Source organism: Anabrus simplex, chromosome 9 (assembly GCF_040414725.1).
Source record: "Anabrus simplex isolate iqAnaSimp1 chromosome 9, ASM4041472v1, whole genome shotgun sequence".
Lineage (NCBI taxonomy): Eukaryota > Metazoa > Arthropoda > Insecta > Orthoptera > Tettigoniidae > Anabrus > Anabrus simplex.
In genome coordinates this window covers 121,230,195-121,243,089 of record NC_090273.1, presented here as the reverse complement: position 1 = coordinate 121,243,089, position 12,895 = coordinate 121,230,195, and the positions used below count along the sequence as shown (strand labels likewise).

General features: G+C 36.9%; 1 protein-coding gene across 6 annotated transcripts in view; it reads right to left on the bottom strand.

Annotated features, from left to right (window-relative positions):
* Positions 1–12,895, bottom strand: part of LOC136880952 (formin-2) — a 351,200-nt gene that overhangs the window by 38,181 nt on the left and 300,124 nt on the right. For all 6 annotated transcript variants that reach the window (XM_067153494.2, XM_068229198.1, XM_068229197.1 and 3 more), the window contains 2 exons: positions 8,930–8,991; positions 1,744–1,953 (listed from right to left, as the gene is read on the bottom strand). In XM_067153494.2, coding sequence (XP_067009595.2) covers positions 1,744–1,953; positions 8,930–8,991 — 272 coding nt within the window. The remainder of the gene's footprint in view (positions 1–1,743; positions 1,954–8,929; positions 8,992–12,895) is intronic.

Here is a 12,895-nt window from a genome sequence, read left to right as displayed (position 1 = left end):
TGAAACAAATCGAAGATAGATTCAAATTTAATTTTTCTTTTATAGAGAGGAGGAAGAAAGTTGATGTTGATAAATATTATCAGATTTTCTTTTATGATTCTAGAATCATGAAATAAATTATAGATTATCCAATTTAGATGTTATTATTTAGGAGATAGGCTAATATCATTATGATATAAATAATTTTGAATTAATTCATTTTAAAAAATCTTTATTTATTTTATTTTCTTTTCTTCGAATGATTGGACTTGGAAAACTTGATATTGATTCTGGATGATGAATGGTATCGATAGTAATTTATTGAAAAGGAAATATGGTGTCTCAGCTGATCTCATGTAAAAATAGTATGGTTCGCAGATGCAATTTAATTATCCCTGAGAGGTGTCGCGTGGCAATTTAAAGATTACCATATCAAATATTGTGATAGGAAAAATGAAGGTTACGACATCGCTAAAATTCTATGATGCAATAACTGTTTATACGATGAGTATTTAAAGCGAACATAGCTACCGACACTTAGCATCAATTTTATTATATGCATTCATCCATTTAATGATCTGTAGGAGTGATGGGTGATTGAGGGGAAAATAGCCGGAGAAATTGTTAGGTCGCCCAATCTGGCGCACATATTAAAAATGGTTGCCCAATATGGTGCAAGAAAGAAACCCCCTCAGGATGGTGCAATAATAACAACAAGAATAATAATAGCAGTATGACCTCAGCTACCATGTCTTCTGGCTGCCTGCTCATCAATTTCTACATTCCATTTTACTCCAGGCCTACTAGATGGCAGAGTAAACCGAATCTATGGCCGAGTTTTAATGAATTTTGACGGATAAACACCAAACGTGTCACTCCACCACTTACTTATGGCAGGCTCCTTAATCTTTATATTTCCGATCCAACCACCCTTGATCAACTGTAGCTTTCTTCTGGCACCAACAGTGATAAGTTTACAAGGCCCAAGGACTCTTAGATTTTTCACATCCTTCATGGCCCTTTCCTTTCTTTTATCGACACCTTCAATCTTCAAAGTGTTGGAACTCCTCTTTTCCCTTCTAATTAGTGTTAACAGAAGATGGTTGCCCAGTTGTATTTCCTATTAAAAACATAATCATCACCATCACCACATTCCCAGTAATACAACCAGAAGTCCTTCCTTATGCCAATCCTATTCATTTTATTTTAAGTATTAATATGATAATAATAATACTACTTCTGTAATATATGTAAGAGTTAATTACAAGATTTATTTTTCTCAAGTATTAATGTTATTAGAAGAGATATGTATATAAGAAACAGAGTCCTGCAAATATGTAAACAACATAATGAGTGAATAAATACTACTACTACTACTACTACTACTACTACTGTATATTTGTGTGATGATTAGTAGTGTGATGTATTGCATGTAAATGAAGTTTTTTTTCAACACGATTACAAGCACCCAGCCCACAAGCCAGAAGAATTAACCAAATGTGGCTAAAATTCCCAATCTTGAAGGCAATCGAACCCAAGTTCCTATGAACTGGAGGCCACTATGCTGACCATTCAGTCAAGGATCCAGACGATATGTCAACCCTGCATCTCCCATTAATATTGTTAAAGAGGGTTGGGAAATTGATTTGAAATGATTGTTTGGATTATTGTGTACTGAATGCAAGTAATAAGGTGAAGATGTTTGAATCTGGTGGAGTAAGAATAAAAAAACAACAGGCTCTCCATACAGCATTGTTTACTTACCTGACAGGTACATTTGATATTGTTGAGCTTGCTTTCTATAGATGAGATACCATCGTCAAACTCTGCTTGGAACATAAAGCACGCAATACGTTCAGCAAAGTTGGGTATCTCGGCAAGTTCATGAAGGAACTGTTCTGGCTTATCAAGAGGCACATCAGGTTTGCTGGTTGTGTGAGCACGAATCATCTCCAGTTCTTCTGCTGTTGCTCTCTGAAATTAGCCACCAAAATTAGCATGAATAAATTTCAAAAACACTGATTGAAAACTCTAAACAGTGTTTTCCTGAGGTATCCAATACATTCCTCTTTCATTTTTGAACATACATACATACATACATACATACATACATACATACAGACATACATAGTCATTAAAAGACTTATCATTAAATCACCTCCCTCTCCCCCCCCCCCCCCCCCGATACACAATTCGCTTTATGTCACGCTGACACAGATAAGTCTTAAGGTGACAATGGGACAGGAAAAGGGCTGGGAGTGGGAAGGAATTGACCATGACTTTGATAAAGGTACAGCCCCAGCATATGTCTGGTTTAAAAATGGGAAATCACAGAAACCATCAACAGTGTGCTTTGAACTCGCTATGTCCCGAAAGAAAGTCGACAGCTACGAGATTCAAACCACGCAGCCACTCACTCAGTAAAACCAGGTCTAGCAATCGTCACCCATGTCCGTTATGCTTCTCTTAGTCTTAAGATTCTGAAGGTGATTGGGATCAGATACCGAGAATGAAGAATGATCTACAATCTGTATAAAAATCAGTCGGCAGTGATAAGAATCGAGGGATTTGAAAAAGAAGCAGCAATCAAGAGAGGAGTGAGGCAAGGCTGCAGTCTGTCTCCCCACCTTTTCAAACTTTACATAGAACAGGCAGTAAAGGAAATCTAAAATAAATTTGGAAAGGGAATCACAATCCATGGAGAGGATTTTATCTGAGACTGCAGAAGATCACACGAAGTTGCTGAGTGATATGGATGAAGTCTTGGGTAAATAGTACAAGACGAAAATAAATAAGTCAAAAACAAAAGTAATGGAGTGCAGTCGAACGAAGGCAGGTGATGCAGGAAATATTAGATTAAGAAATTAAGGCCGCGTGCACATCGAGCGCGCTTCACATAGTGTGTCGCGTGTAGCATAAAATGCTATGCATAGCGCAAGGCGTGCTTGCTGTTCACACCAAAAACTTAACGCCGTGCTCTCAGCTTAGTTTGGCGCGAGGTATTTTAGGGTGGTCACAAATGAATGTCATTATCCAAGTACACTAGAAACAGTTTACTGATGGATAACAGTTATCTAAAATTGAAAATCAGAAAGAAGAATCGAAAGTGGGTTCATGAATTTAATGAAGAACGAATTACTTTCAGAGAATTCCGTCATTTGTACAGAGATGCCAGACTTTATCACGATAAATTTTATGATTACTTAAGAATGACAAAAAATATCTTTGACCTTCCAAACCCTGCAACTGAAATGTGGCGACAAGTAGCAGAGAAGTATTGGGAGAAATACAATTTTCCCAATTGTCTAGGAACACCAGGCAGCAAACACCTTGGAAATTAAATTTCCGGCTAAATCACGCTCTTTATATAATAATTATAATTAGTATTTTGCAATATCATTACAATTAGTATACACAATTTATCATCGTAACAAGAGTGGAGTAAATGTGTGACAAATATAATTCATAAACAAAAATATTTACTTCCAAGCCCAATACTAGCCTGCAGAGTGATATTCTTCATGTTCCCACCCTCCTTTGGCAAAATTATAAACCAATATGACAGAGTCTGGGAGATTCTATGCACTTTGTCACAAAGTGTCCGGCTCCACGGCTAAATGGTTACCGTACTGGCCTTTAGTCACAGGAGTCCCGGGTTCGATTCCTGGCAGAGTCGGGAATTGTAATCATAATTAGCAAATTTCGTTGGCATGGGGGCTGAGCGTATGTGTGTATTCATAATCATTTCATCCTCATCATGACGCAGGTCACCTGCGGGCGTCAATTCAAAAGACCTGCACCTGGCAAGCCAAACTTCTCCTTGGACACTTCCGACACTAAAATCCATACGCAATTTCATCCTGTCACAATGTTAAGCTCAGTAAAGTGTGACAATAGAAGTAACTGAAGGGTCGGGGGAAAAAACCAGGTAAGTCACTTTTTCATCGAAATTGAGATATTGTTACAGTCCGCTTCAGAGTGATCATGCGCATCTAATCAGCCGTCGCAAATAGAAAAAAAAGCAGGCTAGTCAGGAGAAATTAGCACTCAAAGTTTCGCTGTTAGGGGAAAGAACTAGGGAAGTCCAGCACAAAAGTTGCTTTTTCTCAAGTTGTACACAAATTGACTCTCCTGCTTTTTTCCCCTGACCCTTCAACTGTATATGTTTACTGTAGGAATGCAAAACAGTTACATTTTTACAGTTTTTGTGTCTTGGGTTCCATATTTCTTCTCTTTGAAACACCATGAATAATTTCTTATTCCATAGCTTCAGAACCAGCTGGATAACGCTAAAGCAATTAACCAACACTGCGCGATGTCTGGCGCTTCGCTTAGCTGTAAGTTAGGCGTTCAGCGCAGCAGAGCGTGGACAGTATGAACATCTGGCTTAGGAACAAAGCACTGGTTATGTTTAACATGACGCTTAGTGTTGAGCAACACGTGACACACTATGCGACGCGCGCTCGGTGTGCACGCAGCCTAAGTCTTAAAGCAAGTAGATGAATAGTGTACTTCGGTAGTAAAATAACTAACGATGACAGAAGTAAGGACGACATAAAATACAGACTAGTACAAGCAAGGAAGAGCTTTCTTAAGAAAAGAAATTTGCTCACTTCAAACATTGATGTAGGAATTAGAAAGATGTTCCTGAAGACTTTCATCTGGAGCGTGGCATTGTATGGAAGTGAAACATGGAAGACAACCAGCTCAGAAAGAAAGAGAATAGAAGCTTTTGAAATGTGGTGTTACAGAAGAATACTGAAGGTGAGATGGATAGATCGAATTATGAATGAAAAGATACTGAATCGCATTGGTGAGAGATCGATTTGGCTAAATTTGATGAGAAGATGAGATAGAATGATAATACACATCTTAAGACACCCAGAACTTGTTCAGTTGGTTTTTGAAGGAAGTGTGGGCAGTAAGAACGGTAGGGGTAGACCAAGGAATGAATATGACAAGCAGATTAGAGCAGATATAGAATGCAATGGTTACGTAGAAATGAAAAGGTTAGCACAGGATAGGGTGGCATGGAGAGTGGCATCAAACCAGTCTATGGACTGATGACTCAAACAACAACAACAACAACAACAACAACAACAACAACAACAACAACAACAGTCTTTATGACCGAGTCCATTCTTCTCTTTGGTAACCTAACCTCCTCTATTAGTCTCACATGACATAACCACCAAAAGCAGATTTATGCAGACAGCTTCATCCATCACGTTTGCTCCTAACCTAGCCTTTATCTCCTCATTCAGAGTACCCTCCTGTCACTGTTCCCACAACCAGCAAACATTCTTGCTACTTTCATATACATTACTTACAAATTCTGTGGATTATCGCCTGAAACCAAACTTTCCATTGAAGCAAACTGCAGAGGATAAAAGGCATGGAAATGTGTCCCATATCTCACCAAAAGCTTTCCATAAACTATCCAGGGTGCACAGACAGCAATGTTGGAAATCCCATTTGCAGTAGACCAAATGCACAGAAGTACACTGGACTGGCATTAGGACTCTTCACTGGAATGTCTTGAAACAGAATTATATGAATTTGAAATTCCCATTCCTTTTCCTGATGTTCTGGTGGTATGTCTTGAAGACTTGTTCATATGGATCCGTACCTCATTAGGGTCTGTTATATACAATTGTGGATGTTAGTCCAATAGGTAGATGTCATAATATTTTCTGGAAGTATTTTGCATTCACTTTTCTTTCAACCTTGTGTATCATTGACTTAATCCTGCGACAACCATAAACCCATGCAAGAAACTATCGTGGCAGTGTTGAATAAAGTTGCTTCACCCCATATCACTGATGTCACAGTTTGCAATTGCCCAAATGTTACCACTACCAGTGCGATGGACATACGCATCATCCAATGTGATGATTGTCTTCCGTTTTGACCCTGCCAGGTACATTTCACTATACGCGTATTTGAAAAACTAGCATGGAGAAGGGTCATAGCGTACCCTTCCAAATAATTGCCGATTTCCAGTGCCATTTCATGACTCCCAAATGACATTCACATATCTACAAGGTCAGATGTAATACTGCTCACAACAGTAGATCTGTAGCTCCAGCTCATCAGATGGCAGAAGCATTACGCAGTAAGTCTGATATCAACTATCTTCTGTAATTACACAATATTTTAACATTTAAGTGAGACATATTGCTGAAGATTTTCAGTATTAAGGGTGACACATTTACTTCCCTGTATGTTTTCTTTTTTTTCTTTCTTCCTAAATCAATTTGCATTCTTTTAACACTTTCCTCTGTCTGCCCGTCCAGCTCCATGGCTAAATGATCAGCGTGCTGGTCTTTGATCACAGGGGCCTCAGGTTCGATTTCCAGCAGGGTCGGGAATTTTAACCATAATTGATTAAGTTCGCTGGCACGGGGGCTGGGTGTGTGTGTCGTCTTCATCATCATTTCATCCTCATCATGATATGCAGGTCACTTATGGGCGTCAATTCAAAAGACTTGCACCTGACAAGCCGAACTTGTCCTCGGACACTCCCAGAACTGAAAGCCATGCGCCATTCCGTTCTGTATGCCCGAGCACCAATCATTTTCACATTTAATTTTTTGTATTACAGTAGGTTTTTAGTTTAAATTAATGCCGTTTGTTCAGCATGTGGTGTAGTGTTTACAAAAAGTACACTAGATCACAGCACCTATCAGAAAATACTTGTGGTGCCTGTACCTACATGGTAATTGGTTGCTATTAGGCAAAGCTCCACGAGAAATGACTGTCAGCAAGTTGTCCAGTGACGACATTACGGAGATTTTGATAAATTAGAGATTAGAAATGGAAGACAAGTGATTCAGAAGCAGAAAAAAAGTTACAGTTTAAAATGAAATGCAGGTACGTGCAGAGTTCATAAAAGAAGTGTCAATTTCTCTTGCCGACAGTGCTGCAACGGAATGAGAGAGTACTTTACCACAACCATCTTTTGCAACATGGATGACAACGAAGCATTTCCCAGGCAAGATACCCAGTACAGAGAAGAAGAAAAGGACAACAAGTATGTAAGTTCTGTTCAGATGCCGGAAATAAAATACTGATCTTAGGGTACAAAAAATGAGAGTACATGGAAATGTGAGATGTGTGATGTTGGTCTGTATCTTCCAAAAATTCCATTCCAGACAGCTCAAACTAAAAACTAGGACCAGGCAAGTTAAACTGTGCGGTGAGGGGTGCACAGCTATGAGCTTGCATCCGGGAAATAGTGGGGCTGTACCTTAATTAAGGCCATGGCCACTTCTCCCCACTCCTAGGCCTTTCCTATCCCACCGTCACCATAAGACCTAAGTGTATTGGTGCACTGTAAAGAATTTTAAAACAAACAAAAAAGAAAAAAGAACTAGGAATGGCACTGTACTTGAATTTTTCTGACCCTCCTAATGAAAAAAATGAATATTGTAACCTTATAACATAATGTATCTTTTCCTATTTCTCATTTGTGTTATCAATTTTCCTATGCAAGCAATAATAAAAGTTACTTTTTATTTTTTGAAAAGATGTTTTCAACAATTATTCTCAGAAGATTCCTAATAGTATATTTGAAGATAAAAATAAAAGCACATGGTAAAGATTAATTTTAAAATCTTTCAGCAAAAACGTGAATATAGCCACGAAAACAGAAAACAAAAAAAATCCAGTATCCTCATATGAAGCACAACTAAACTGAATAGTGTGGATAAGGTTAAAGCCTTAAATAGAGGGTCGCTCATATAAACTAAGGCTGAACACATGGTGTTTGTACTCTGCACTGCCTCAGCCAAACTTGGGTCATGCACGGCCACTCTGCTTTAAGCATGTACATGTATACAATCTTATATGAAATCATATCTTATAAATGATGCTGGAAATGTTGTCCTCCCTAGGTTATACAGGCACTGTACCTGGTAATCACATTCTGACTGACACGATTGAGTTCTGCCACTGTAATGGTTCACATTTCATCTGTAATGTTTTCTTTCAGTTTCTCCAATGTGTGGGGATTTGTTTGATACACTTTTTCTTTCAGTTTACCGCGCAAGTAAAAATCACAATTGTTAGATCTGGAGAACGAGGGGGAAATAGACCAGCACTGATCACTCTGTCTGCAAACACTTCCGAGATAGTAAAAATGGAATCGTCCGCTGTATGAACAGGGGCTGAATCTTACTGCAACCACCCACACGGTTTTTCTTCTTCCGTTAATTGATGGACGAACAGTGTCAAAATGTCATCTTGGTACCTCTTTGCATTTACTGTTGTCTCAAAAAGAATAGGCCCAATTATTCGTCTTGCACTAACAGCACACCAAACACCAATCTTCCTATCATAATGAGGGACTTCATAAACACCATTAGGATTTTCTGTGTACCAATAGCGAGAGTTATCACTGTTCACACGACCATTAAGATGAAACCAGAACTTTTACATGCGAAAATACGGTGTTGCAATGATAACAGTCTCGCCATGTTAACAACTGAGATTGAGACTGGCAACTGATGCTTGTGCGGTCGAACATGTGCAGGCTGCTTGCAGGGTCAAGAACTATGCGCGCACCTCCCATACCGCAGGTTAGGTATTGGAGAGTAAAATCGTCACTTCAACCATCTTAGTTTATACGAGAGACCCTGTACATTCTAATTACAGAGCATTTTAACAGTTAAATGTCATGGATTGTGTATTCTACTTCATGAAAATATCTGAAACCATTTCCATCCCTTGACGGGAAGGGTACACACCAACACTTGACAATGAAGTATTGCAGCTCCTTGGAAATTATTAGAGCTTTAACCAGTTGTAATGGAGAGAACAAAGTCTACACAAATGTGTGGCACAAGTTTGAACTGTCTGGCAGGAAATATAACGCCAGAAGCAACTATGTTCCTGAGCTACACATATAGGTAGGAAGTGTCTAAAAGGAATTAATCAGTTCATTACTTACTGCTTCATATATTTGCTGCAATGCTTCCATATTCACTACTGAAGTATCAAAGTTGTATATGGCTGAAAAAAAAAAAAAAAAAAAAAAAAATCAAATTTCTGTAACCAAAATTTATGGAAATAAATAATTACCATTTTTTTACATTAGAAGTGACATTAAAATATATTATAATTTTCTTTTCTTTTTTTACACTTTATACTATGGTCATCTGACAAGAAAAGGGTGCGAGGGGTGAGCATGGCTGTTGCATGCATGTGCCTATTTCAAGTCTCAAGGCCTAACAAAAAACATCTGTTCCGTCCGTAGTGACTCTTGAGAATAGAAGTGCTGTTGTATAGTTTCAGAGTGGTAGTACAGTTGTGCTTTACTCACACATGAACAGTTTAATAATGAACATGCACCTGTTTCACCGCTTGTCATGACGAATGTTTGTAGCTCAGAGTGTAGTACTGTTACTCGTGTCACACCTACAAGCTTCCACGACTTCTCGTCAGATGCAGATAGTGACTATCAAAGGGTAGGAAGGATTCACCTATTCAATACTATTAGTTTGTATATTGTCTTATAACACTGGGACTAGTTTCGACCCCATATATATTGGGTCATCTTCAGCCATGCTCCAATTGGAAGACATAAGCACACACATAACCAATAATAATATAAACACTGATATGACACAGAAAAGGATACCAACTTCCAAATCAACTCAAAAACAATGGCTACTGTAGAAACAACAAAATAGTTCGCCATCAACCACAACACTTTTGATGTGTTATTTAGTTTAAAGTGTGGATATGTTATTCGGACTTCATCAACGGTTTAAATTATATCAGTGTTTACACAGAAAAGAATACTAACTCCCAGATCAACTCAAAAACAATGGCTGCTGTAAAAACGACAAAATAGTTTGCCATCAGCCACAACACTTTTGATGTGTTATTGAGTTTAAAGTGTAGATATGTTATTCAGACTTCATCAATGGTTTAAATTAAGACTATAAATTGTGTCATATCAGTTCAATACGGAAACATCAATGAAGCTCATATCTTTGAACAATATATATGGGGTCGAAACTAGTCCCAGTGTTATAAGACAATATACCATTTCGCCACTGTAAAGTGAAAACCGTCAATACGGAATGATTCTAATATCTTGTAATACGAACTAATAGTATTGAATAGGTGGACCCTTCCTACCCTTTGATAGTGATCAATTGTCAATACGGTCCGTAATGAAATTCATAACTTATGAGATGCAGATAGTAGCTTGTCAATGTTATTCTATTTCATTATGTACATTTCTGACACACAAGGAGATTGGCTGAAAATTTCTCATTCATCCAAATATGAGCATGACTATAAACGCAACACTTAAAACACAGATGATGTTATGAGTCCGCCTTGTCAATAATAATAAAAAAACAATTTAACACATATCAATCTATAGTACATTTTGAGAACACCATTACATTCTCTTCATTAGCAACAAGAAGTTAAAAAAATATTCTGAGGACGTGATCAAATTACATATTAATAACATACTATCCAGTAAGTTACAAATAAATATACAAGAATTGTCAATTGTACATAAAATATTTTTAAATTTTTAAAAAATCTCTCCTTCTTAAAATATTCTAAATTTATATTCTGTATTTCAATGTAGAAGGAATATAGATAGAGCTGTAATAGAGATGTAAATCTTAAGTTTTTGACACACACACATGTTTAAAAAATATGTTATGTAGAGAATGACTGAAAGGAAGAGGCACATTATCATACAGATTTCTTGATTAGTTAATACACGGATGTTTATCGACACTTTGCCAGTATAACAGTGTGATACTATAAATAATTTTAGAATCAATTTAAATCATATTTACTATAACCTGCTCCCTCCTTGTCAATTTTTATATAGAACAGGCTGTAAAGAAAATCAAAGAGAAATTTGGAGATGGAATCACAATCCAAGGAGATTTGCTGATGATATTGTTATTTTATCTGAGACTGCAAAAGATCTGGAGAAATTGCTGAATGGTATGGACAGAGTCTTGGGTAAGGAGTACAAATGAAAATAAATAAGTCCGAAACAAGAGTAATGGAGTGCAGTCCAATGAAGTCAGGTGATGCAGGAAATATTTGATAAGGAAATTAAGTCTTAAAGAAAGTGCATGAATATTGTTACTTGGGTAGTAAAATAACTAATGATGGCAGAAGTAAGGACATAAAATTGGAGACTAGCTCAAGCAAGGAAGGCCTTTCTTAAGAAAAGAAATTTGCTCACTTCGAACATTGATACAGGAATTAGAAAGTTGGAACCTGGTATTTTTCTGCTCACTCTGTTGGCAAATCTGTTCCTGTTAAAAACAAGAATACTTCGTACATATCCCATCATTTTCATGGCATCAGTTTCAGTAGTATCATGTGTTTAGGATGACTGGAGCAAGTTCTCAATGTATGCCGTTCACAGCTAAAGGAAAACTTTGCGTTATTGAAGAGGCAGAGCAAATTGGTAATCACACTTTGGGAAGAAAGTACAATGAGGACAAAAGCTCCATAATGAGATTGGAGGTAAAATAAAACTAGCCTTGAACAGACGAATAGTAACCGCTGGGCATTTTGTAGACAAAGGCAATATTTACAGAAATAAAAAACGATATGTGATCGAAAAGGGACAGTTTGGATTCACAGTCATAAGCGAAATGTGTCTGTCGAAAGCTATAGCAAAAGTAAGATAGTTAAAAATTATGGTTTGTAAGGCTAGCCATGGATGACTCGTGTGTTATAAAAAAAATACTTTCAGTGTTTATATGAAAACTAGCACTGCACAATATCTTCCAGACAATTATGAAGAAAATAATGTGAAATTCCATAGGTTATTTTATCGGTTTGCAGCAGAGAATTTCATATTTATTCTTACAAATTGATAATGCAGACCAGATGTATTTATTGTGCTGTAGTATTTATAGTTTTCAATATTAATATCTAACAAAACTATGAATTACAAAAAATAAATTTCAAAATTTCACTTCCTAAAACTAAGGGTATAGGAATTATTTGATGGCAGGGATTATTCACGTGTGTATATTTTATTATGAATGACTTTAGCACAGGATGAAATAATTACAGAAAGTTTAACACTGATTCTTCTCTGTAAGAGTCTGCTCAAGTTTTGTGTCAAGAAGTGAATAATGATCAACATTTCTTGCTCTTCAGTCTTATATTATCCCTCTAAATGCCCTGCTCTCATGCTGAGAATGTGCCAAGAATGATAGGCTGATTATCAGCATTTTTCAAGTCCCTATTTAAAGTGCCAGATAATTTACAATTTATAATTTTATGAGGATGGTATGTACTTACTACCGACAATGATCACAATACCATTAATTCTCGAAATTTTTTAAAAGTATTTTCTCAACACTTTGAAAACAAAAAATAAAATTTCAAAAACAGCAATAAAAGTAATTCAAAATTAGATTACAAATAAAATGTGGCAATCTCTCTGCAATGCAGCCATCCAAATGAATAAACACAGAGAATTTGAAAAGTATCAGTTTGGTAGTTCATTGGGTAATTACCGTTACCAGTATGAAACTGCCAATTGTTACATGATCAGAGAAACACATGAAATTCAGAAATCCAATGTGCGTAAATAAATGAACAAATGAGCCATATGTTTATAAAATTAGAAACTACACTCTTTACTCTATGGAAACATAATGTAAGATATTGCCATCTAACATTCATAATCATGCTAAATGCAGACTGTAAGGCATGCTGTTCAAACGATATATCGCTGCTGGCACTTTCCACACAAGTACCAAACAACAATATACCGTTGTCTGGCATGATGACGTTGCTTGATAAATATTCGAGTTGCTTCAGCATGCTTTCTGAGGAATGCAGGCATAATACTACTAACAAGTTGCTGATATTATTATGCATTGTACTCAGCACTCCCAAGGGTACA